Source organism: Phoca vitulina, unplaced genomic scaffold (genome assembly GCF_004348235.1).
Source record: "Phoca vitulina isolate PV1807 unplaced genomic scaffold, GSC_HSeal_1.0 scaffold99, whole genome shotgun sequence".
Lineage (NCBI taxonomy): Eukaryota > Metazoa > Chordata > Mammalia > Carnivora > Phocidae > Phoca > Phoca vitulina.
This window is the reverse complement of record NW_022589802.1, coordinates 2323091-2346665: the sequence shown is the minus strand read 5'-3', so window position 1 is coordinate 2346665 and position 23575 is coordinate 2323091. Positions and strand designations below refer to the sequence as shown.

The 23575-nt window shown below is 48.7% G+C and overlaps 1 protein-coding gene across 1 annotated transcript in view; it reads left to right on the top strand.

Annotated features, from left to right (window-relative positions):
• Positions 1–11677, top strand: part of PASD1 (PAS domain containing repressor 1) — a 46913-nt gene extending 35236 nt beyond the window's left edge. The window contains exons 9-17 of the mRNA XM_032397478.1: positions 2043–2169; positions 3689–3843; positions 6380–6442; positions 6884–7084; positions 7384–7581; positions 7943–8202; positions 9461–9722; positions 11375–11446; positions 11537–11677. Of these exons, the coding sequence (XP_032253369.1) occupies positions 2043–2169; positions 3689–3843; positions 6380–6442; positions 6884–7084; positions 7384–7581; positions 7943–8202; positions 9461–9722; positions 11375–11446; positions 11537–11677 (1479 nt within the window). The remainder of the gene's footprint in view (positions 1–2042; positions 2170–3688; positions 3844–6379; positions 6443–6883; positions 7085–7383; positions 7582–7942; positions 8203–9460; positions 9723–11374; positions 11447–11536) is intronic.
• The last annotated feature ends 11898 nt before the right edge of the window (positions 11678–23575 follow it).

Below are 23575 nucleotides of genomic sequence, written 5' to 3'. Positions count from 1 at the left end.
AAGCTGGACTTAGAAATTCTCACTTCATAAACTTATAAAACCTAAGTAATTATAACATGTAAAGGAACTTTTTTTTTTAAAGACACCCGTGGATGTGAGGGCGATCTGGCTGCAACATCTGTCACCCCATTGATCGCCAGGGTTGATTCGGCTGATCTGGCTGGCTAGGCGGGTGTCTCCTTCCTCCCTCACCGCTCCATGTGCGTCCCTCCCGAAGCTGCGCGCTCGGTCGAAGAGGACGACCTTCCCCGATAGAGGAGGGCCGTTCTTCGGTCAAGGGTATACGAGTAGCTGCGCTCCCCTGCTAGAACCTCCAAACAAGCTCTAAAGACACCCGTAATCCCACCACTATGGCACAATTGCTATTTAATTTTGCTTATTCCCATTCAGTCTCAGTCTACCAATTTTAATCATTTCAGTAACTGTATAATATTTCATGGAATTGAGAAACTTCTGCTTCTAATTAAGATGGAGTGACTAGGACCAGATTTAACTTTCCTGCCCCTGATGACAAAATGTATGAAATAATAGTTTTCAAGAAAACGGTTGGTCATAGGGCAACAAAGGACAGGGACTCTTAAGAGATGGGAAACAATCAGCTTACTACATAGCAAGTTTCCAGGTTGTAAATCTGTTCCACTTCACTGGTATCTTTTTGCTTCTGAAATAGTTTCTTTGCTTTGTTTTCGTTCCAGGCCAGTTACCATTGGTGCACATGATTCTGTCAGTCATTTTAAGTTTATTTAAGCTTAGTGAATTTATATTGATAGACTAAATAAAATATATGAACACACAAAAATGGACATCTTATTCAACACCCGAGTATACACATTTCTATTGAAACTCATCCAGGAAGCAAGGAGCTAAAGATTAAATTGATATATGACTATGATAAAAAGCAGAAGGAAAAGGACAGGGAAAGAAATGTCATATCCCATCTTATTGAATAGCACCTCACCAGAATATCTTTCTCAATAATGAAAAGATTATCACATCCCTAGCAACATATCACTTATTTTAAGGAGTACAAAACACAGTGCACTTGAACAGGGAGGTTGTGCAGTTTCCTGAAGTTCAAATGCTGGGATTTGATTTGGGCCAGTGTGTTCCAACAAACAGGTTCCTTGTAGAAAAATTGGCATGGGTCTGTGTCTTAATCCAGTCTGAAAAAACAAAACAAAACACAGCCCAAGCACTAAAATTTTCAGCAGAGATGTAAAAGATTCCAGTGCTAAACCAGGTACTTACATTTCATATGAGCAGGGAGCTGCAGACTTTTCAAAAGGGATCCAGTCTTCTACTTTAGTAGAAGTGGATCACTAAACTCAGAATATGATGTGTAGAATTTAAAGCAGCAGATGGCTTCGATTGAGGCACCGGGGTTCGGGAAGAGAGCGCTGGGTTTGAAGTCCTTGGACTCTCTCTCACTCTGCTACTGCACTGCTGTGTGACCTTGTCTTCTTTGACACTATCAAAGGGGGAGGTTGCACTAGAAGCTCTCCAGGGCCATTTTCATCTCTGTGCTACTATAGTAAAGATGTCTTTGGTAATAATACTTCCAACTTTAACCTGCATTGAAGACATGAAGTGGCCATTAAGCAGCCTCCATCTGGCCTTTCCTTGCTCTCAGCACGGGCTGCATGTGCAGGCCCTCGGGTGGCGGTGCCCTTCTCCCACCGCCGGGTCGGCATCCTACCAACACCTGGGAAAGGCGTGTATTTTTTTTTTTGGTGCCACGGCCTTTGAGTGGCACACAATTTTCTTATGCTTGTGCTTTCAGCGCATCTGTATTGTGTTTATTTTCTCGGTTTTGCCAGAGTATAGCACGTGGCACCCATAATCTCTGCTTGTTATTACCTTCCAGTAATATTTTTCAAGGACGTGTCTCATGATGGTTTTGTTTAGGTATTCAGTTGATAGAAGCAGTGTTGGAAATTGTGATGTGACATGCATCCAAGTTTGTGTTCTGCCCGTGTTTCCTGTTGTTTATATATCTGTCTCCAAATTGAAATGTCATCTTCTCCTCTTTTGGAAATTCCCAGGATCAAGCTGATATTCTAACAGTCGAGCAGTATGACCCCCAAGAATCTGTTCCTGTAACTGGGCTAGACTCTGATACATCTTCCGATTCCAGCACATCGTCCCTGGAAAGCACACCAGCATTACCAGGTAGGTACATTTGGACATGTGGATAAGGATTATCAGAAGAAAAACAGTGAAGACTGCTGTGCCATAGTGGTGGCAGAAAAACAGTGGCCCACAGGGTAGTTCTTGTTTTTTTTTTTGGATAGTCTCTCAGAAACAGTGATATTTATTACACGATCTTCAATATTAAAGACATTTCATAAATATAATTGTATAAAAAATACAAAACTTGAAGCGGTGCCGGATGCATAATGCAGATCCTGTCCTCTAATTTGCTGACCTTAGCATAGAGTCTTTGTATTGTGGAATCTTTATATATAGAACTAATACCTCTATTTTTTTAAATATTCTAGCTAACAACTCTTACATTATTGCTGTCAGTCTCAAACTTTGTTTAAAAAATCTTTTCAAAACAATTGATTTGGGGAGGGGGAATCCGCGAACCCGTGATTATGATTTCTGAAACGTAGAAGAACAAACTTAGTTTTTAATTTGCACACAGTAAACTTCACTCCTTGGGATGTACGCTTCTATGGGTTTGACAAAGGCACCAGACAGAACAATCCTGTCATCCCCAGATTCCTTTGTGTTGTCTCTTTGAACTCCAACTCTGTCCCTCATCCTCTGGCAACCATTGGTCTGTATTCTGTCTCTGGTTTCCTTTTTCCAGAATGTCATGTAAATGGAATCACATAGTCTCTCATCTTTTTGGTCTGGCTTTGTTAACAAAATGCACTCGAGATTCATCCATGTTGTGTGAATCAGTGGTTCATTCCTCTTTCCTTGCTGAGTAGTATTGCACCTTATGCATGTACCACAGTTATTTGCTTAAAAACCCATTGATCTGCAGAAGGACATCTGGGTTGTTTCCGTGTTTTTTCAGGGATTATATATAAAGCTACTATAACCATATGCATAGAGGTTTTTTTTGTGTGGGTACAAATGTTTAATTGACTTGGTTTAAATTCCTGGGAGCAGGACAACTGGGTCATATGGGAAGCGTGTGTGAAAGAAACTGCCAAACTATTTTCCAAAATGACTCTGCCCTTTTGTGTTCTTCAAATAATGTTCTCCACCTTGCTTTTTGAAGGAGAGTCATTTCTCAACACCTCCACCAGCACTTTAAGCACTCCAGAGATCCCCACATTCTGGGGAACCTACTTTTTTGGAAGTGATTTATGATTAGGTTTGATTTGGTATTATCAGTTGGAAGGTACCAAATTTCCAGAAGCATGGCCGGAAGAATTTTATAATGAAAAGACACTCAACACGAATGGTTTGGGTACCTACCCACTTATGCTTGGGTGGGTGGAGGTAAAGTCAGACACTCCTTCCTTTTTCTTTATTTTCAAACATGAACACAATTTTAAGGAATGTTCTGAATTACTCTTGGTACCTGGCATATCTAATCCTTAACATGGAATAAAACTGGACGCTCCTGTTTTTATGACTTCAAAAGGAAATAAAGAGAAATCTGCAAATCTCTTTGATAATGTTGGCACTTCTGCTTTCTTGCTCATGCATTCCACTGTGCTTTCTTCAGCTGCATCATCTCCGCGGAGCTTTGATTTCGAACCTGAGGCGGAGCAGGTGTATGGTGTGGATGAGGTGCAACAGGTGGACGAGATGGAAGAGGTAGACCAGATGGGCCAGATGGACGAGATGGGCAACATGGAACAAGGAGATGAAGAGGAAGAGGTGGAGCAGGTGGAGGAGGTGGAGGAGGAGGGCCAGCTGGACCAGGTGGAGCAGGAGGCCCGCTCACCCTCCAATGCGGCTGCTGGCATCAGTGATGAGGTACCTGTGGGAGTCTTGCTCCACATAATTGTCTGGACCACTAACCCTGCAAAGCCCTGAATTTCCACTCTTGTGTTCAGGTTCACTTTGCAGAAAGCATCCTATTTTTATCACTATTTCTGTCATACTGGATTTTCAGATGCAGCTGAGAATCCAGTGGACCCTAGCAAACAGGGAGGTTGGAGGTTCTTTAAGTAGGACGAAATCTCTGTTCTCCTCTTAATGTAAAATATGCAAAGACATTTTGGGTTGGAGAGAAAGTTTGGGCCAAATAGGAAGCTTATCTACTAAGAAAAAGCAGTATTTTTTAAGAGCTGTGTTCCTTATCAGCTGGGAGGGGATGCTAACCATCTCAGGGGAAGATGACTTTCCTGCCTACCATACCAACACCTCCCCACCACGAGCTAGGTTTCTCCAAATGGAATTTTTATTAGATTAGAAGCATGCCTTTCAGAATGTTAGTTGTATCCAACCTTCAAATGTCAGCACCGGTGTATGGTCCGAGGCCAAATCAGTGCAGTTGGATTTACTACTCTGTTGCTCTTCTATCCTCATATTTGTGTACATAATCACAGATTTGGGCAATCATCTTTTATAATAGCAGGATTATTAAAATCAGGATTGGCAGGCAAGATAATGAGTTTATGGTCTGTTACGTGGACTCGTGTGCATTAATTACAAAGCCTAAGATTAGGGCACCTGGGTGGCTCAGTCGTTAGGCGTCTGCCTTCGGCTCAGGTCATGATCCCGGGGTCCTGGGATCGAGTCCCACATCGGGCTCCCTGCTCAGTGGGGAGCCTGCTTCTCCCTCTCCCACTCCCCCTGCTTGTGTTCCCTCTCTCGCTGTCTCTCTCCCTCTGTTGAAAAATAAATAAAATCTTTAAAAAAAAAACAAAAAACAAAGCCTAAGATTAGTCACTCCCTCTTCTGAGAAGAACTGAGGGCTAGAAGACAGTTGTTTGAGTTTGGCCCCAGCATTGACCTTGGCACATCCCTGAGTCTCAGTTTCTCCATCTTGAAATGGTCTGCTTGCCTTGTGGGGATTTCTAGACTGCTGTGAAAATTTTTTGAACGATCAAAAAAAAATTTCTGTAGAAATCCATGTTGTCCTTATTCATGTCTTTATTATGCCAAAAAGCTGTGGTTCCCCTTTAACGTTGACAAGCTTCTCTTCTGCTTGGAATGAAGTCATAACTAAACTTTAAATATAACTTTTGTTTAAAATAGTCAAAATAGGGGTGCCTGTGTGGCTCAGTCGGTGAAGCGTCTGCCTTTGGCTCAGGTCATGATCTCAGGGTCCTGGGATCAAGCCCCACGTTGGGCTTCCTGCTTGCCGGGAGCCTGCTTCTCCCTCTCCTCCCTGCTCATGCTCTCTCTCGCTCTCTCTCTCTCTCTCAAATAAATAAATAAAATCTTAAAAAAATAAAAAAATAAAATAGTCAGAATAACCAGCAATGAGTGTGGGTAGTACCACTCTGCATGTGGTAGTGTATCAGGCTTATTTCTGACTGCCATGGATTGACAGACTGGAGTGTGTCCAGAAGCTGGAAACCAGGATGGAGAGAGGCTAGAAAATGGAAAATGTCATGTTGTCCGTAGTGGAAGGCACTGGAGAAGGGAGACTGGCAAGGGACAGGACAGCCTTCTCCAAGTAGCTGCGCAGCCGCCATGCTCCCAAAGTGGAAGACGAGTCTCCAGTGGATCAAACTAGGGTGGAAACCTAGCAGCTGAGGGCAGGCAGCTTTCCACTCGCCTCAGGAAAGCCTTGCTCAGATGGCTTAGGTCCCTTCCTCAGGTGGTGGGCTTCCTCCCCTTCAACGGAAAGGTCTGAGGCAGGCTTGGTAGCTTATCTGCCAGGGACAGCAGAGAAAAGACCCCTGCTTGGAGAACGGGGTTGTAGGGTTTGTGGCTTTCAGTCCCGAGTTTAGAGTTTTTATTTTTTTCTTTTGTTTTTTTGGCTTAATGAGTGCCTACTTTCTTATATGAACATCTGTATACTTTATAGCAAAAGAAGAGCAATTGGACAATTTTCAGTGGCTTAAAAATATATATATATAATTTTTTATTCCAAGTGCGAAAAACAGCTTGCATGTTTTTTGCTCTCTTTTTAATAACTCAGCTGTGTGCTTCCATTAGCCATAAAGGGTTGAAGGCCACAGTATATGATAGAATAGCCTCTTGTTTTTGTTCTCTAGCAGTCGCATGTATATGTGCCTTCTCATCGTTAATATTGGGACTGTGGCTCTCTCATCTTGTTTATACACACAGTGCCAACCCAGATTAAGGCAAAGAATAGCTTCCGCAGATAGTTTTTTTCCAAGAACCCTGCCTCTTTCCTCCGCCCTCAGCCGGTCAGTTGAGAAGCCGTGTCTACTTTCTTAATTTCTCTCAAATGTGTCCCTTCCTTTCTATGTCTCCTGCCTCTGGTCTGTTTCAGGCCACTGTTATCTCTACGATAACTGTGTATGGGACAGTACTTATTTTTGAGGACATCGTGAAGGTCAGACCTGTGAATCTCTTTGCAGTGCTTAGAAGAGTGCCTGGAACAAAGGAAGTGCCATTTGAGCATTCTTCTTCTTCCCGCCTTGCTAATGGGGGCATCTGATAGATGTTTCCCACATGCCTTGTCTGTGATATGACCCGCTGCACTTTGACTCTTCCACTAAGGATTTGGGGCAGGTCGCTTCACACTTTGGGGCCAATTCCACAGCTTTATGTTTTGAGGAAAAAATCAGACTACATGATTCCCATGATCCGTTTCTGATCTTGAATTCCTGGATTTTCTAGCCATTGCTTCAGACTTTCTAGTGATGAGTGAAATTGGGAGTGGAGGAATGATTCTCATTTCTCAGTCTTTCCAAACTTGGCAATAAGACAGCCTGGTAGGATTTGGAGAACCTGGCGTCCCTATCTATGAACCACAAGCCATTCCTTCCCCCAGCCAATAGAACCACCACTGTCGATTACATCATACATCCACAAGCGGGAGCGGGAGCTGATGAAAAAGTTTAAGGCGCAACTGGAAGAGAAGACGCTGATGCTGCAAGCTGACCTCAGAAGCCAGAAGGATGCACTGGAACTGATGCAGGAACAGCTTCAGAAAATGCAGGGTTCCAGCTTGCAGGCCAGAGGCCAGTTCCACGTAAGTCAGTGGCAGAAGGGAGAGGAGAAAAGGGACCTTGGTAGTTTTCAAGCAGCTAGTCAGCACGGCCTGCTAGGAGGGGCATTTGGAGGGTCTTCAGCAGGGACTTAGGGCTGTGCTCTTTGTCTGCTGGGTGCAGTGGCTGAGGTGGGCCCACCTAGGCTCTGGCGGCGGCACATGGGCCCCTGTACAGCCAAGGCTTCCTGAGCGGCCTGTGCCGCTCCGCGCCCCGCACGTCTTGTGCCCTGAGGAAAGGCGCGGCCTCTGACAAAGACCTCTGTGATACTGTGTCTTTCCAGATGCAGCCACACGTCTCACACAACCTTGACCGTCCTGAGTCCCAGTCTTTGGAGCCAGTGCCCAAGAAACAACGCACTGAGCGAATGAAGGGGCCCCTCCCACGTCTCCGGGAGATCAGCCTCTCCTGTGGTTCATGTTCCTCGCACGCTTTCAAATTCTCTGAGGAGCTTGAGGAGCCTGGTGATGTCTCCGGCCAGGTATGGAAAGCCTGTTTCAGCTGGGGAGCTGAAGGAGGTTTCATTTTCATAAACCTTGGGGCCCACCCGGTTCTCCTGAGGGGGTGGCTGCAGTTCACTTGCCTGAGATAGAAATGCTCGGCGAGCTAGACCCAGACGCTCGTGCGCAGGCCCCCGTCCGGGTGTTGCGGATTGCGGCATCTCGCAGCCAGGAGCGGGGCTGCAGCCAGTGCCCCGATCAGCACGTAGACGTCACCCAGACCACGCCCGGAGGCACAGGGCCACTGTCACCTTCTGCTCTGGGAGAATGGAGCAGGCGTGTTCAGTCCGCTTCTAGGAGACTCTGGTGGGCACTGAGGTCCTTTTGTCTCTCCTTCTGAAGCCGCTGCTGCAGGGGGAGGACCCATTCCTGCCGCAGCCGGTGCAGCAGGTGCAGGACCAGCACGTGGGGCAGCTTCTCCTGCCGGAGCAGCAGCCGCAGAAGCAGCCACAGCCGCCTGATGCCGCGGAGGGAACCCGGGACCCCGGGACACTCATGCAGACCCAGCCCGTCGCTGCTCCTGTCCAGTTAGTAGCTGGACAACAGGCGTCTGGCTACTATCAAGATGCAACCCTGGGGGACGACGAAGATGACAGTCAGAGGTAAGAAGCGCTTGGAACAGTGATAAGGGCTAAGGTCTCTGCTTTCCTCTTATGGCCAGTGTGCCCGAGACCATGCGTGACTTGTCCACAGGGCACCAAACCCGCTCATCAAAAGCAATGTGCTCCCACTCATCTTGCTCTGTGGCTTCTCCCCCCCCCCCCCCCGCAGGCACAGTGTGTGGCCAGCCATGTATTGATGGAACGGAGGAGACTCTGTGAAAATAGGAGGCCTAGATAAGAAAGCTCCCAAGCTAGGGAATTGGCACGCAGATCTTGAAGTCGCTTGGCTCCATCCACCCAAGCCCAGTCTCATGGCACCAGGCGTCTATAGTAAAGTCTTAAGTGCCCATAGCTGAATGACTCCTGGGCTCCCAGCTTTCTTCTCCCACTCTACTGTGATCTGGTGATCACAGCAGACCAGACCAAGGGGTCTCCATAGCATTGACAATCTATGTGAGGGAAGTGGGTGTGAAACAGTCGCTAGATGGCCATTGCATACCAAAGAGCTAAGCCCACAGAAGGACTACGTTCTGGGAGGCAGTATGAGAACGTGAACACATTTTCTGCTAAGTGATAAAGTCTGTGGTCCCAAATGCCAGAAAGAGAAGGCTCTGCTCAGCAGCGAAGGGGTTGTGGAGCACATGCTTGATGCCCAGTAAATATTTTTGAGTGAATGCCAGCTCTCGGAGCGGGCCTCCCAGAACTCTCCAGATTTCCTTCTGGGCCCCCTTGTAGGATCGGTGACCCTGATACGTCTGCTGGGTGGGTTAGTGCCGTGTTTCCTGCTGGCCTGATCATCAGAATGCACTTGAGGAGGTTGTGGAAAGTACAGATTCAGAAGTCCCTACTTACCCAGGATAAATGGGGCTCTTGTAGAGAGAGCACTGGATTTGCAGGGAGGAACTGACCCAGCAGCCCCACCCAGCTGTTCGCTCCTTTAGCGACAAAGGGTGCGTCCCTGACTTTGGGTGGGTAAAGTGACTGGCCCGAGGCCACAAAGATCACCATTGTAGCAGATTGAGGGCTGTCCAAGTAATACAAATAAAACCACTTGAGACAAAAGACTAATTCACCTCAATCTTTACATTCACTTGACTCCAGCAAATGGAATCTTCTTTGGGCAAAGTGAGGGTACAAACCTGTGAATCCTGATTTAGCCACCACAACCAATCATGCCGCAAGCACCTACCGATGAACAAGGCGGTGACTCCTGGGTCATGGTTCCCAGATCCATGTCACTGTAACATGTTTCTTTCAGTTTTGTTTCTGAGGAGCAGCAAGGGGTGTCCATGGATCCATTGCCACCGGTGTATAGCCCAGACTCTGACATAGTCCCTTCGACCAGCTTTCCTCAGTCTCCCATAAATTCTGACTCCAGCGTAGTCACCCTGGAGACCCCGCAGGATTACATCCAACTTTGGCAAGAGCCACAAGATCCACAGCGTCACCTCTACCTCCAAGTGAATACTTGGCCTTCCAGTGAGCAGAACACCCTGCAGGACCAAGCCACCTGGCCCCAGGTATGACCATTCCTTTCTCCTCTGTCCCCCCCCCCCAGGCCAGGTCAGGGCGTTCTGCATGGAGGCTGGACCCCTTCCCCAAAAGGCACACGCTACAGGAGTACGCTCTGGGTGTGAAATCCAGACTTCAAAGCTCAGTAAATTTGAGGGTGGTTACTCGTATGGTGGTGGCACACACTGCTGAGTAAAAAGATTCCTTTCAAGTTTCCATGAAAAAGTGAGCTGTCCTCATGGATATTAAATGCAATCTGATGTGAAAACTTCTCCAGCATATGTTACCTGGATAAAGTGAGTCAGGCCATATGCTGAGCTCATTGCCCGAGCCCAGGCCCCTGTCTGAACTTGTGCATCATTTGTTCTGCTACAAAATCCAGAGCCTAGTGTGGGTGTGTTTCCTTGTACTAAAAAATAAACCAAGGGTCCTTCTATGGATCATGCTTGGTGTTCATCCATAGGGAGCTCCATATTTGCCAGGGTGGCCCCCACCTCAGGGACCATCTGTAATGGTCATGTTTCCAGGGCAGTGTTGGCAGCTGGTCCAGATGGCAGGCACATACTGGGTTTTGCTCCCAGATACACTCCCAGCAAGCCCCTTGGGACCACATACTCTCAATCTGACTAACAGTACTTAGAAAGGGTGTTTTGATTCTGGCTTTAGAAATCTTAATGGAGCCTAACCTCTGATTTTTTAAAACTAACAACAACAACAACAAGGAAAAAAGAACCCAGTAAGCTAAGGCAGAATGAGTGAGTTTGGATATTTTAAATGGCTAAAGGTGTGATTATTTTCACATACACACCTTGACCAGCTGGACTGGACCAATCCTCCAGAGAGTTGATCCATGAGAGGGACTGCCCACACGAAGAGACCACGTAGCTGCTCAGTGGATCCCGTGGTTCAGTTCCCAAGGCAGACTCTGGTGAAACTCTTCATCATGTCTGCTCTCAAGGCGCTACTATCTGGGTGGGCCCTTAGAAGCAGAGCCAAGACCAAGCTGAACAGATATCCCAAGGAAGTGGAGAAGGGAGGATGCCTGGAAGGTTGTTGGGAGAGTGCAGTGGGGCAGCCAGGTGCAGGATCATGTGGGAGCTTCCTTGTCCACAAGACTTCAGGGGCTCCCCACACCCTGCCCTGACTCATTTCCACTGGTCCCTGGGCCCCCCCGCCTCCCCAGGTTCCCAGGCACATCCGGCTTTCTTCCCAGAGCCCAGCCCTGCTTCTTCTGTTCCTCTGTCTTCTCTTCCATCCCTTGGGTTCCACTTACTGAATTCTTGCATCACCTTCAGAACCCAGCCCACAGAGTCCTTTCTTCTCAAAGAAAAAAGACTCCCCCAGCCTAGTCTTCATAATACCACCTTTGTGTCTGCCCCTCCTCCCCACTCTACAGCTCAGAGTGGGTTGTTGTTACCTTTCCCATCACATTGTTCAAGTAGGCCAGGTAGCTGCCCATCAGGCTCAGCATGGAAGTTACTTAGTTCGAGCAGAGTAATAACAAGGTGCAAGGGTAGGGGCAGGGAGAGAGCTTCCAAGCCTTTGGCTAGCCATGGCTGGCAGAGAAGCTGGGCTAGGGAGGCCCAGACACAGAACCCAGTACCCTTAGGCATGAAGAAAACTTTGGGAGAGCCCAGGGCTACTCTTGCTGGTCTTTAAGGCAAGATGCTATTGGAAGACAAAAGTGGAGAGGAACCTCATTGTCCCTAGCTACACCTTCTACCAGCGCCTTGTAAGTCTGTATTCCAAAGAGGTATTTCTCAGCAGCTTGCTGACTCGAACTAGAGGGGATGTCTCACCTTGTCCCCCTTTTTCTTGGCAGGTACCAGCTTCTGAGGCAAGTCCGGAGGCTCTCCAGGACCCTGATGAATACTCACCAGGCCATATCGGCTATTTCATGTCTGCAGAGCAGTCTAGCTTGGATGAGGACCAGCAGCAGCGGCGCTTTCATACCAAACCTTGAGAGAAGAGGGACAGACAGGCCAATGAGGCCTGCGTGGCCAGGGAAACTCCAAGGCTCACAGAGTTTCCTGGAGTAGGGGTTGGGGGGGGGGTGGATGTTTTTTTTTCTTTCCTGATAAGTGCTGTTTGGGATTGCTGAGCACAACCTGTTTCTTGGAAGCTATGTTGTAGAGGCAGCCTATGGCCCTCCGTGTGCTAATGTGGGACAGCAGCCGGGCCACAGCAGGAGACTGTTGTCCCCCACCTACCTGTCTGGCCTTGCACACACCTGTTCTACCATGGGCTGGCAGGCTGCAGAGTCTACTCAAGTTAGAATACGTTTTTTGTTTTTTTTTTTCTGCCAAGAAACATTTTTCAGCATGGTTTGCAATCTAGTAAGAAGCTGTTCTGTCTTAAGCCACAAGAGTTCCAAAATCTTGGCCTTGATGGCCAAGCCCTGCATCTCCTCCACAGTCATGTTGGGGAAACCACAGGGAACAGCATTCCAATGGTGGGAAGCTGAAATCAGATGAACATAGGTGCTTTGTACAGAAATAATCACAGCTCCAGTGCTTAATAAAAATTGTCTTTCATTGCAACTCTTTGTGAACTTATGATGGACGTTTGGAATCTAGAAATGGTACTGACCCAGTTGACTGATACCAGGATCCTGAGCAAAGAAAGGGCTCGTTTCCTGGACTTGGGCCCCTCATGGGCACCTGTGCTGCCAATGGCTCCTGCCTTCCTGAGTGAGTGGCTTGTGTGCCCAGGCCCTCTGTGTAGCTGAAGCCTGCTGGCTCCTTCACTGATGCCAAGGGCAGCCACAGGCCTACCGGGCCAAAAACAGTGGGCCTAGAGGCTACCCCCTCCGTGTAGACCATGCTCTGCCTCATATATCACCTCCGAGGTGAGCCTGGATGCTTTGCATGCATGTTCCTTCTCTCCTACCTGTAGCTTTCCTCCAGGGTGTACTCCCTGGAGGGAAAGTGATTTGTTCTCTGGCCAGACACCAAGTAGAGCATCTTCTCAGCTGTCTGCACAGGGGACAAGAGGAGGAGGGGAGGGGGGCACTTGGATAACCTTATCAGAAGTCATCCCAAGCCTTTCATGCCCGTCTTAAGATAATGAGTCATTTCTGGAAGAAGGCAAAGGAAGTCCCCAGTCTCCAGTGACAGGTTAAAGGGGGCACATGAGGCCTCATGCACACAGGAAGATTTTGGCATTCCTCAGGAAACCTGATCTCTACCAGGGTGGTATGGACGGAATGTGTCCCTCTCAAATTCATATATTGAAGTCCTACCCCACAATGTGATGGTATTCGAAGGTGGGGCCCTTGGGCGCCTGGGTGGCTCAGTCGTTAAGCGTCTGCCTTCAGCTCAGGTCATGATCCCAGGGTCCTGGGATCGAGCCCCACATCGGGCTCCCTGCTCAGCGGGAGGCCTGCTTCTCCCTCTCCCACTCCCCCTGCTTGTGTTCCCTCTCTCGCTGTGTCTCTATCACATAAATAAATAAAATCTTAAAAAAAACAAAACAAAAAACAAAGGTGGAGCCCTTGGGGAGTGCTTGGGTTTAGATGAGGTCATAAGGGTGGGACTCCCACAGTGGAATTAATGCCCCTATAAGAAGAGACACCAAGAGCTTGCCCCCTTCTCTCACCTTGTGTGCACAAAGAAGTCATGTCAGCCCAAAGCAAGATGGTGGCTACTTACAAGCCAAGAGAACAGGTATCAGAATAAAACCTACCTTGCTGGAACCTTCATTTTGGACTTCCATCCTCCAAAACTGTGAAAAATAAAGGCCTGTTGTTGAAGCCCCCATCTATGGTATTTTGTTATGGCAACCTGAGCTGACCAAGACACAGGGGCGGTTTGCTTCTTGGCATGTCACTTTGTAGCCATTGGGAAGGAGCAGCTGAAGGCTCACTTGCCAGAGTCACTCCTTGGCCCATTGTGTTCAGCAGAGACAGAGCATGTCCAAGAACCAGTTCCCTTGGGCTGCCCAGTAGAGACGGCAACAGAGAGGTCAGGGACATTCTTGATACCCGACTTGACTGTGGATGAGCAGAGCTGGAAGTGATGGGCATTCTGGGGTGTTGGCAGGGACTCGGTGGCCTCCTGCACTGGCAGCTGCCTCTCTTGGTCGGGGGCCGCCTTCCCCTTCCTGCCAGACAGCACAGGAAGGACGGCTCGTGTACAAATCATGCTGCACTTGCTAGAGTGAGGGAACAAGAGGCCCTGCTCCTCGGGCATGCGGAGTGGCCCAGACTCAGAGCTCCAGAGCTGCCCTGTGGACCCTGTGCGGGCCGGGGGTGGCATTTGGCCCTGCAGGCGCCTTCAGGCCACTCAGTCAGCAGGTAGCCTTCTGACCACTCTGACCACGGGGGAGGCTCAGAGGCTTACTGTGTAAGTAGCAATAGTTCCCACAGCTGGGCCTGCTGTTTCCAATAGGAAAATGATTTGGTCCTGCCTCCTTTCTCCCTTTACATGGTCAGGCAGGCCCTAAGAATGGCACACTCCCATCAGATGCAGCGGAGGCTCTGTTCTGCCTTGGACTAGTCACTTAAGCTCTTTGAGCCTCAGTTTCTCCATCTAAAAAAAGGAGTGAGGAGGAGACGATGCTTTTCCTACCTAGCTCTCAGAGCAGGTAAGGATAAATGGAATGAGGCTGGAAGAGGCTTTGGGAGAGGCACCATAAAAGCTGACGAGGCTGGAGGCATTTGGTTGGGATTATTGTTTGAATTCAGTGTCTAGAGTGTGCCCGGCTGGGCCAGAACTTGTTTGAACGAGCCCAGTTAATTCAGGCTTCACCACTCCCTGGATTTCAGACAAGGACCCTGACCTGGGAAGGTCTGTGGTCACCTCAGGCTGTACCTCAGTCAACTGCTTAGCTCCTGGCTCAGCCCCGGGATGAGGCTGCCAGAGGGTCAGAGGGGCGGGCTGCTTGGGCTTGCTCTTTCCCGGAGATCTCCACAGGAATAGCTGTAAGGACACCCCATTTTAGGGTGGTACAAGGGCCCCAAATCCTAGAACCGGTGCTCACATGCAGGATGGGCCAGTTGTGAGTTTGTTCTGTGTATTACTAAAGGCAAACCCTGGTGAGGGATTTCTCTGCAGCCTCTCTGGCGGCTCTGGGCCCAGTCCCTGCTCCAAGGCATTCCTGCTTCTCCTGGCCCAGAACTTGGACTTGGCTTTAACAGGGGTCGGCTGGCATTTACCTTTTGGCTCATTTTCCCAGGCATGGGAGCTAATTCCCCTAGCTCCAGAGGGTCTCCTGATGATTGTAGCCAGGGAGAAAGCTGTGTGCTCGCAGGCTTTGGAAGGGGCAGGGCTGACCAGAGAGGAGGAGGTCAGGACAGCACGAGGGCGAGGGGTGACTGGTGTTCCTTTAGCAACAATGGAATCGGAGACAGGCATGAACTGAGGGGTGGGGCCTGTACCAGCCTTGCTCAGTGCAGGACAGAAGTTTGGGCAAGACTTGAGTCAAGAAGAGTGGTCACAGAAGAAGTTTCTAAGGCCGCAGCTCAAACTGGAAAGAGTCATGGCTGTCTTTGTGGTCTGTGCTAAGCTAAACTGCTCCAGGAGGCTCTGGGGACTTCGCAGCCCACAGCACAAAGCTTCATCAGAGAAATCTTCAGATGCCACACCGGGAACTGCTCCATCACCCTCCCTCCCGGCCCCACATGCTGTACACACAGTGCATGATGCACCTGAGCCACCTTATCTTCTCTCTCAGGCTCTTCTTGGGTGTGGGAGACCAGCAGTTTCTCTAGCAGCCCAAGGGCAGGCAGATCCCAGTGAATGGGTTAGAAAGGGGACTCCAAAGGCAAAGCAGGTCTTGTTCCCAGGATACCCACCCCCAGCACCCCAGGCTCAGCTGCCTGGCTCTCCCGCCTGGGTGGCCCCCAAGAGGCAGTGGCATTCTGCCTTGGCCCCTGAACCCCATGGCCCACACTCTACTCACTGGCTGTGATACAAGGTCTGCCCGTTCCCTGAATTTCCTGGCCTTGCCGTGCACTTCCACTGGGACAGTTGTGGCCTCCTCCCTCACCCCAGCTGCTTGCCCAGGAGATCCAGGAGCCCTGGGCCCTGGCCATCCTTCCTACAACACAGCCACCAGCAGTCCCGACATTCAAAGCGGGCAACCCCCAGCAATGCTGTCAGGAAGGTGGCCCCTGGCTGAGACCATCATCACCTTACCATGACCCCACAAGCCTTGATGGTGGCTCAGTGTGGATTTGTTTACCTCTCCAGCATGCAGCCACGTTTGCTTCCCCTGTCTGGGAAAGCACAGGAGTTGCATTTCTCTGCGGGTTGGTGGGCAGGGGAGGCTGGAAGAACATGACCGAAATGTCCCAGCTGCCACACATGGCAGAACTTCCAGACACAGCTGCCACGACCCCCACATCAACTCATCCCCAGGTGGGCCACACAGCCTCCTCACTGAGCAAGACTCAGTCTGGACATAATAGAATATTCCACACCCAGACTTAACAGCTCAATATTCATGTGTTTTCTGTGGCATCAAAAATTTATAAATGTCCCTATTCCTGAATGCCCTTGATGAAGAAAGAAGACCATTTTCATGGACAGCGCAGCACCGTCTGACGCCCTTGGCAACATCTCCAGTGTTCCAAGCATTTTGAAGATGAGAGTGAAGGTAGTGAATGAGAGTGAAGGGACATTCTGGGGTGTGAATATTGTTCAGCCAAAATCACTGGGAAGGAAAGGGGGGTGAGGGAGAAACACTGCAGAGGGGGAGAGGGCAAGGTGGGCATGGGAGCTTAGAACTGCAGCTTCTCTTACCAGGGTGAGACTTGTCTCCAGCCTCAGGAGAGAGCACACCAAACCCCATCCCCAGCTCTCAAAATGGGCTACCACAATTGCCATGAAAACCCTCTGCTTTTTAGCTAGGACCCAATTGCATGTTTTGTAGGGGATATTAAATAACTGAGATGTGTTGTTTGCATGGGTAAGGAAGATGATGTTGAATGGTTCTCCATTGCTTATCAAATAAAATCCAAGTTCTCAGCCTGGTGTGGTCTGGTCTCACTCTTCCTCCACAGCTGCACGTCCCTCCTCCCTTCATAGACTCTGCCCCCAGCCTCCCTGAACCACTGGGTTTGACACAAGCCCTGGTCTTTCCGCCCTCGTGGATTTGTCCCTATTTCGTACACCTGGCATGTCCTTCCCTCGCATCTCTGCATTTCCAACCCTTGCCCGTGGTGCAGAGCTCAGCCGGGAAGTCCTGGTCTATTCCATGCCTCACTCAGAGCATTTGTGTCTCCGTTCAGCTCCTGCTGCACATGTGGCAGAGATCAGGGCAGGTCTTGGAGGCCCCCAGAATACCATGCCTCGCAGACTGAGCCTTTTCATCTACAAATGTTCCAATGAACATCTTTCTAACTGAAGTCCTTAGCAGTCACCTGGAAAGCGGAGAGGAAGCTGCTTAGTGGAGGAGAGAACTGGGTGGAAGTTGAGTTGGCAAGTGTCCGTGGTGGTGGCTCCAATGAACCTCTGCAAGTGGCTTTGTGGCACACAGAGGGCAGGAACCCTGCAGGGAGATGGGGCCGGGCGGAGGAGAGCAGGGGGAATTGACAGTGACAACTAAATGCCAAGAGGCCTGAAACTTCCAGAGCCATGGATGTTTCCTGCCCAGATGGAGGCCTTGGCCCTGAGGGTCAAAGGGTAATTAACCACATGGTCACCTTGTTGATGAAACAAAACCCACAGCCCTGCAGAATCAAAACATGTCAAAGGCACGGAGGCAAAGGTCAACAGACAGGACAGACAAATTGCAGTATTTAGAATCGTGCATTCAAGTGTTTGTGTAATCTATTTAGAGTTCTAACCCACCAGTTTGTGGGGAAGGTAGGTGGGAGAGAGGCTGAAAGTTCAGCTGAGGTGGGGTGTGACTTAAGCTGAGAACCAGGCGAAGGGGGGTGGGATTTACACTCACAACTTTGGAGCACATGATCTGCTAGGAAAGGTGGACTGCACGCACGGAGGGGTGTCTGTTTACAGCAAGGGACCCAGGAAGGAGGTGGGGTCACCCACTTTAGGGCTGCTCCTGTATTCTTTCCCCTCAGCTGCCTCTGGGCAAAGCCCAGCAGTTTCCATCTGGAATGTGGTGCTGAGGAAAGCAAAACATTGAACTTTTATTTGAGATTCCTACCTGCTATCTACCCTCTTGCTCCTCTCAACTTACAAGCATTCTCAGGACAATGTTCCCTTCAGACCCACTTCCTCCTTTAATGGCTGTCCTTTCCCCCTCCTCAGCCCTCTGGCCTCCACCTGGGAAATGATCCATGACTCCCAAACCTCAGCAGCTCACCCCGATCTCCCTGCTGGCCTCTAGTCCTGTAGATCCAATGGCACACCGGGTGATGGGTATTAAGGAGGGCATGTGTTGGGGTGAGCAGTGGGTGTTACACGCAACTAATGAATCACTCAACACTACAACAGAAATTAATGCTGGCTAACTGAACATAATAATAATAATAATAAAAGATCCCACTGCACACTGGACATCTCCCCGTGGGTGTCCCCCAGGCACCTCAAGTCAACACAGCCAAAGACAGGCCCTTCACCAGCTCCCCTCTCAGGGACTGGCACTTGCATCCTCTCAGTTACCCAAGCTAGTAGTCAGACATTGTCCTTAACTCCAGCCTTTCCCCAGTCTATCCTCTTGGGCATAATTGTCTGTTTCTTCCACTGACACACAGAAGGAGCAGGGAAACTGTGAATGAACAAGGGAGTGAATGAATAAACAGAGGGCTAGATGGTTTATATGGTCTCACGGACCCAGCACGGGCTGGGCATGTAGGTATCAGGGAAAAGCTGTCGGGCAGTGAGCTCTCTCCTCTCCACCAGAGCCTTCCCAGGCCCCTGCGTGGGCACAAACACACGTCCAGGCTCTGGACACTTAACTCTAGGGGCCCTTGAGGTTGGGGCCAGCCTGTGAGGCCATATACCATGGTACCAGCCTCAAGAAGGAGGTTTGATGGCTCTTCAGGGCCAGGACATAGGCTGAGCTTCTTGGTGCCAGCTTCCCATACCTCAGGGTACCCAAGAGAACACTCAGGGTCTCTTCCTGTGGTTTCTCAAGGCCGGGGCATTGGACAGAGCTCAGACATGGGCCAGGAGCACAGGACTGGTACCAATGAAGGATGTTTCCCTTATCTGTGTCTTGGGGCTCATGGTTTCTTCTGTTTCTGCCTTACACATGCCACCACCAGCCATCTGGTGGCACCAACAGCAGGCCCCAGCTGGTAGGCAGCACCACTCACGCCCATGCCTCAGGGGAGCTTAGAGCAGTCAGAAGGGTCATTGGAGCTCTGGCCACAGGCCCCCGAACTTTAGGCGGGGCTTGGTCAGACTCATTCCTTGTCGTCTCTTGCCCCCTGGCGTACATTTGCAGTATTGCAGCCCTCTAGTGGCCTCCCTTGCGACCAAATCAACTAACATTTCCTGAGCGCTGACTCCGGGCCAGACCCTATGCCGGCAAAATTCTTTTCTCAAGACTTTGGCCCAGCCCTTGGTCAGCTCCCTGGTATCTCCAACTTCTCTACTCTCCGAGTACCTTCAGAGTCACCGTCCATCATGTAGTCACTCCTGTCCCTTCTTTCCTTTGTCACAATCGCTGGCAAATCCCCAACTTTGCATGAACCCAACTATTTGTCCTCTGTGTGCCTGCACTTAAGTGTCTCTGTGCTGCTAGGGAGAATTACACAAGCTGGCAGATTGTGCACCACTATGGATTTATGATCTCCAGCCTCATCTAGGCACAGCTTAATGCTCAGAAGGCCTTCCATATTTTGTGTTTGCCAGTCCCATTCTAGAATGGTGACTTGCTCTCCCAAAGTCTTCATGTCTTCTCACTTCCCTCCTGTTTGCCCCATCCGTGTTTGATTTAGAAATTGGAATATGTGGAATGGAAATTCCCTCATCATCCTATCACCAAGCCTCTCAGCCGGTCTACCTCTGTACTCAACATTTCCTCCTCTCCTCAAGCTAAAATGGCAGAAGTATCCCTTCTCCTTTCTAGGCCAATGCCTTCTCTGCATTCTAAATGCCATCCTCTCCCACAGGCCCCTCTCTCTCTCATCACCTGATTCCCCATCTCTACTTGACCAGTTTCATCACCATGCAGACTTGCTGTAATATTTCTTGTCTTGAACAAAACTCTTCCCTCAACTCCCACATCCCTCCCCAGCAAGCACCACGTTTCTCCGCTCCCTTTCCAAGTGCCAGTCTGCAGGTACTGTCTCCACTTCCTCTCTCTCTCCAGTGTAGTCATCAACATCCTCAGATCCAGTCTCGACTCCTACCACTGAAATAGCTCTTACCAGGGGTTGCCAATGAACTCTGTGTTGTCAAGTTCACTCTGCACTTCTCTGCCCGAGTGTTGTTACTCTAGCTCTCTGCTAACACTCCCTTCTCTAGGATGCTATGGCACCTCTCTTCTGTTGCCACCGTCTCCTACCTCACTGGCTGCTCCGTCTCACTCTCCTTTGCTGGTTCTTCCTCCTGACTTCTAAACCCTGGAAGGCATAGAACTTGCATTTTGGGCTTTTCTCTACCTCCAGTCCCATAGCTACAAGTCTCTCTCTCTCTCTCTCTCTCTCTCACACACACACACACACACACACCACCTTCCTTTACTGAACCAGACTCATAAGCAACTGCCCAATTTATACTTCAAAACTTAGATACCTTATTGAGATTTCAGGTTTAATATGCCCCAAACAAAATCTTTAAGACCCCACAAGCCCGCCTCATATTCTTTCCTCTTTCAGTAGATGGGACCCTCATTCATCTAACTCTTTAAGCTAGAAATTGGGGTTATGGATTGATTGTGTCCCCCAAACATTCATATGGTGAAATCCTAACTCCCCAGTATTTCAGAATGTGACCTTATTTAGAAATAGGGTCATTGCACATGTTATTAGTCAAGATGAGGTCATACAGGAGTAGGGAAGGCCCCTGACCCAGTAAAACTGGTATCCTTACAAAAAGGGGAAATTTGAACATGGATGTGCACACAAGGATAGTCCTATGTGAACATAAAGACAGAAGTTGGGGGGATGCTTCTATACTTCAAGGCATGCCAAATTTTTTTCAGCAAACCACTAGAACCTGGGGGAGAACATTCTCTCTCACAGCCTCTGAAGAAAACAATCATGCCAACATCTTGATCTCATACTTCTAGCTTCCAGAACTGTGAGACAATACATTTCTCTTGTATAAGTAACTGTTCTGGACTGAACTCTGTCCCCCCAAAATTCATGTGTTGAAAGCCTAAACCCCAATGTGACTATTTCCAGAGAGGGCTTTTAAAGAAGTAATTAAGGTTAAATGAAGTCAGAAGGTGGGGACCTAGTCCAATAGGTCTTATAAGAAGAAGAACATCAGAGATTCCTCTCTCACTGGGCACACACAGAGGAATGTCCATGTGAGGACACAGTGAAAAGACAGGAAGACGGCCCTCAGCAAGAACCGCATTTGAAACACCTTGATCTGGGACTGGTAGCCTCTAGGATAGTGAGAAAATAGATGTCTTTTGTTGAAGCCCTATTCTGTGCTATTTTGTTATGGCAGCCCCAGCTGACTGATACAGCCACCCAGTTTGTGGCACTCTAGCCAACCAATACACTCAGGGTCACTCTGAACTACTTTTTTCTCCTAAACCCTTTGCATCCACCCAGCATGCATATCTTGTTGGCTCTACCTCCAAAATTGATCTGGAATCCATCTACTGCTCTCCGCCCCTGAAGTTCCCACCATCATTTCCCACACTACATAACACTTTAGATTTCTAAGCAGGCCTTTATAGAACTTGCAAATGACACATTTTTTGCAATGTATCTTTTCCAATATGTATGCCTCTTGTTTCTTGTCCTAATCTTAGTACATTGTTTTAACTAAAATCTCCTCCCTTGTTAGAAACTCTTGTAACAACACAAATCATCTCAACTTCTACTCATATATGATTTTTTGAATAAATAAGTAAATAGATTTACCCATATTGAATAAATAACAATTTAGCTTCTGCCCCCACCTCTGAACTATATTGCAAAGGAGGAGATTGATTCCCCACTCTCGCCAAGTGCAGGGCCTAGGGTGGGCAATTGTCAGATGTATGTTGAAAACAAGAAGAAAGAAATAGAGATGCTCTAAGGGAAGCAAGCAGTGGTTTGGCAGGGAATGTCAGCGCAGGCTTCTACTGGGTCTCAGCTCCAAATGGATGTCACCAGTTAGAGAAGGTTGGTGGGGGGGGGCGGTGGAGTGAACATTATAGGGTTAGGAAACAGCCACGACAAAGGCCTGGGAGCTACAAAAGTGTTATAACCCCAACTCACTCCACGAACTTCCACCCCTTCTAGGCTTCTGGATTTATGAACCAGAAAGGCCAGCACACTTGAAACCCCAGCTCCGATCTCATACACATAAGTGCTGCTTGATAACCTTGGTCAATCACTTGTCTTCCTGTTTATGTAAAGAAGGAAAAGGAGAAGGAGGAGGAGGAGAAGGAGGAGGAGGTGGAGGAGAAGGAAAAGGAGGAGGAGGAGGAGAAAGAGAAGGAGAAGGAGGAGAAGGAGAAGAAGGAGGAGAAGGAGAAGGAGGAGAAGAAGGAGGAGGAGAAGGAGGAGGAGGAGAAGGAGGAGAAGGAGGAGGAGGAGAAGGAGGAAGAGAAGAAGGAGGAGAAGGAGAAGGAGGAGAAGGAGGAGAAGGAGGAAGAGAAGAAGGAGGAGAAGGAGGTGGAGGAGAAGGAGGAGAAGGAGGAGGAGGAGGAGGAGAAGGAGGAGGAGAAGGAGAAAGAGGAGGAGGAGGAGAAGGAGGACAAGGAGAAGGAGGAGGAGAAGGAGGAGGAGAAGGAGAAGGGGGAGAAGGAGGAGGAGAAGGAAGAGAAGGAGAAGGAGGAGGAGAGGAGGAGGAGGAGAAGGAGGAGAAGGAGGAGAAGGTGGAGGAGAAGGAGGAGAAGGTGGAGGAGAAGGAGGAGAAGGAGGGGGAGGAGGCGGAGAAGGAGGAGAAGGAGAAGAAGGAGAAGAAGGAGAAGGAGAAGAAGGAGAAGAAGGAGAAGGAGGAGAAGGAGGAGAAGGAGGAGGAGAAGGAGGAGAAGGAGGAGAAGGAGAAGAAGGAGAAGAAGGAGAAGGAGGAGAAGGAGGAGGAGGAGAATAGCTGCAACAGCAGCATATTTAAAAAAATTTTTTTTTCATTCACAGCATCATTTACAATAGTGAGAAACAGAAACCTAAGCCTCCTGGAGCGCCTGGGTGGCTCAGTCATTAAGTGTCTGCCTTCGGGTCAGGTCATGATCCAGGGTCTTGGGATCGAGCCCCGCATCGGGCTCCCTGCTCAGCAGGAGGCCTGCTTCTCCCTCTCCCACTCCGCCCGCTTGTGTTCCCTCTCTCGCTGTGTCTCTCTATGTCAAATAAATAAATAAAATCTTAAAAAAAAAAAAAGAAACTTAAGCCTCCAGTTCCCTGAGGAATTGTTAGGTACATTTTGAAACCTCCAAGCAATGAAATTGTATCCGTTAAAAAAATACTTCAAATAAACAAAAGTTATTTAATCACATTCAACTCTATTCCTGATTAAAATAACAAGTAGTAGTGAACTGGGAATAAAGGAGTTCTTCATCAACATGATAAATTAAATGTATCTGAACCAATGGTAGGTGAAACGTTGTTATGCATCCTGAGTCAGAGGCATTGCCGTGAAACCCAAGGACAGAACATCGTAGTAGGAGCAGAACAAGAAACAAATGGCATGCATACTGGAAAGGAAAAGATGTATTTATCATTATTTGCAAATTCTATGATTGCCTACTTAAAAAACTAAGAAACGTTTTTAGCAAGGCAGATGAATGCAAGATAATTTTTTAAAATTTTATTATGTTATGTTAATCACCATACATTACA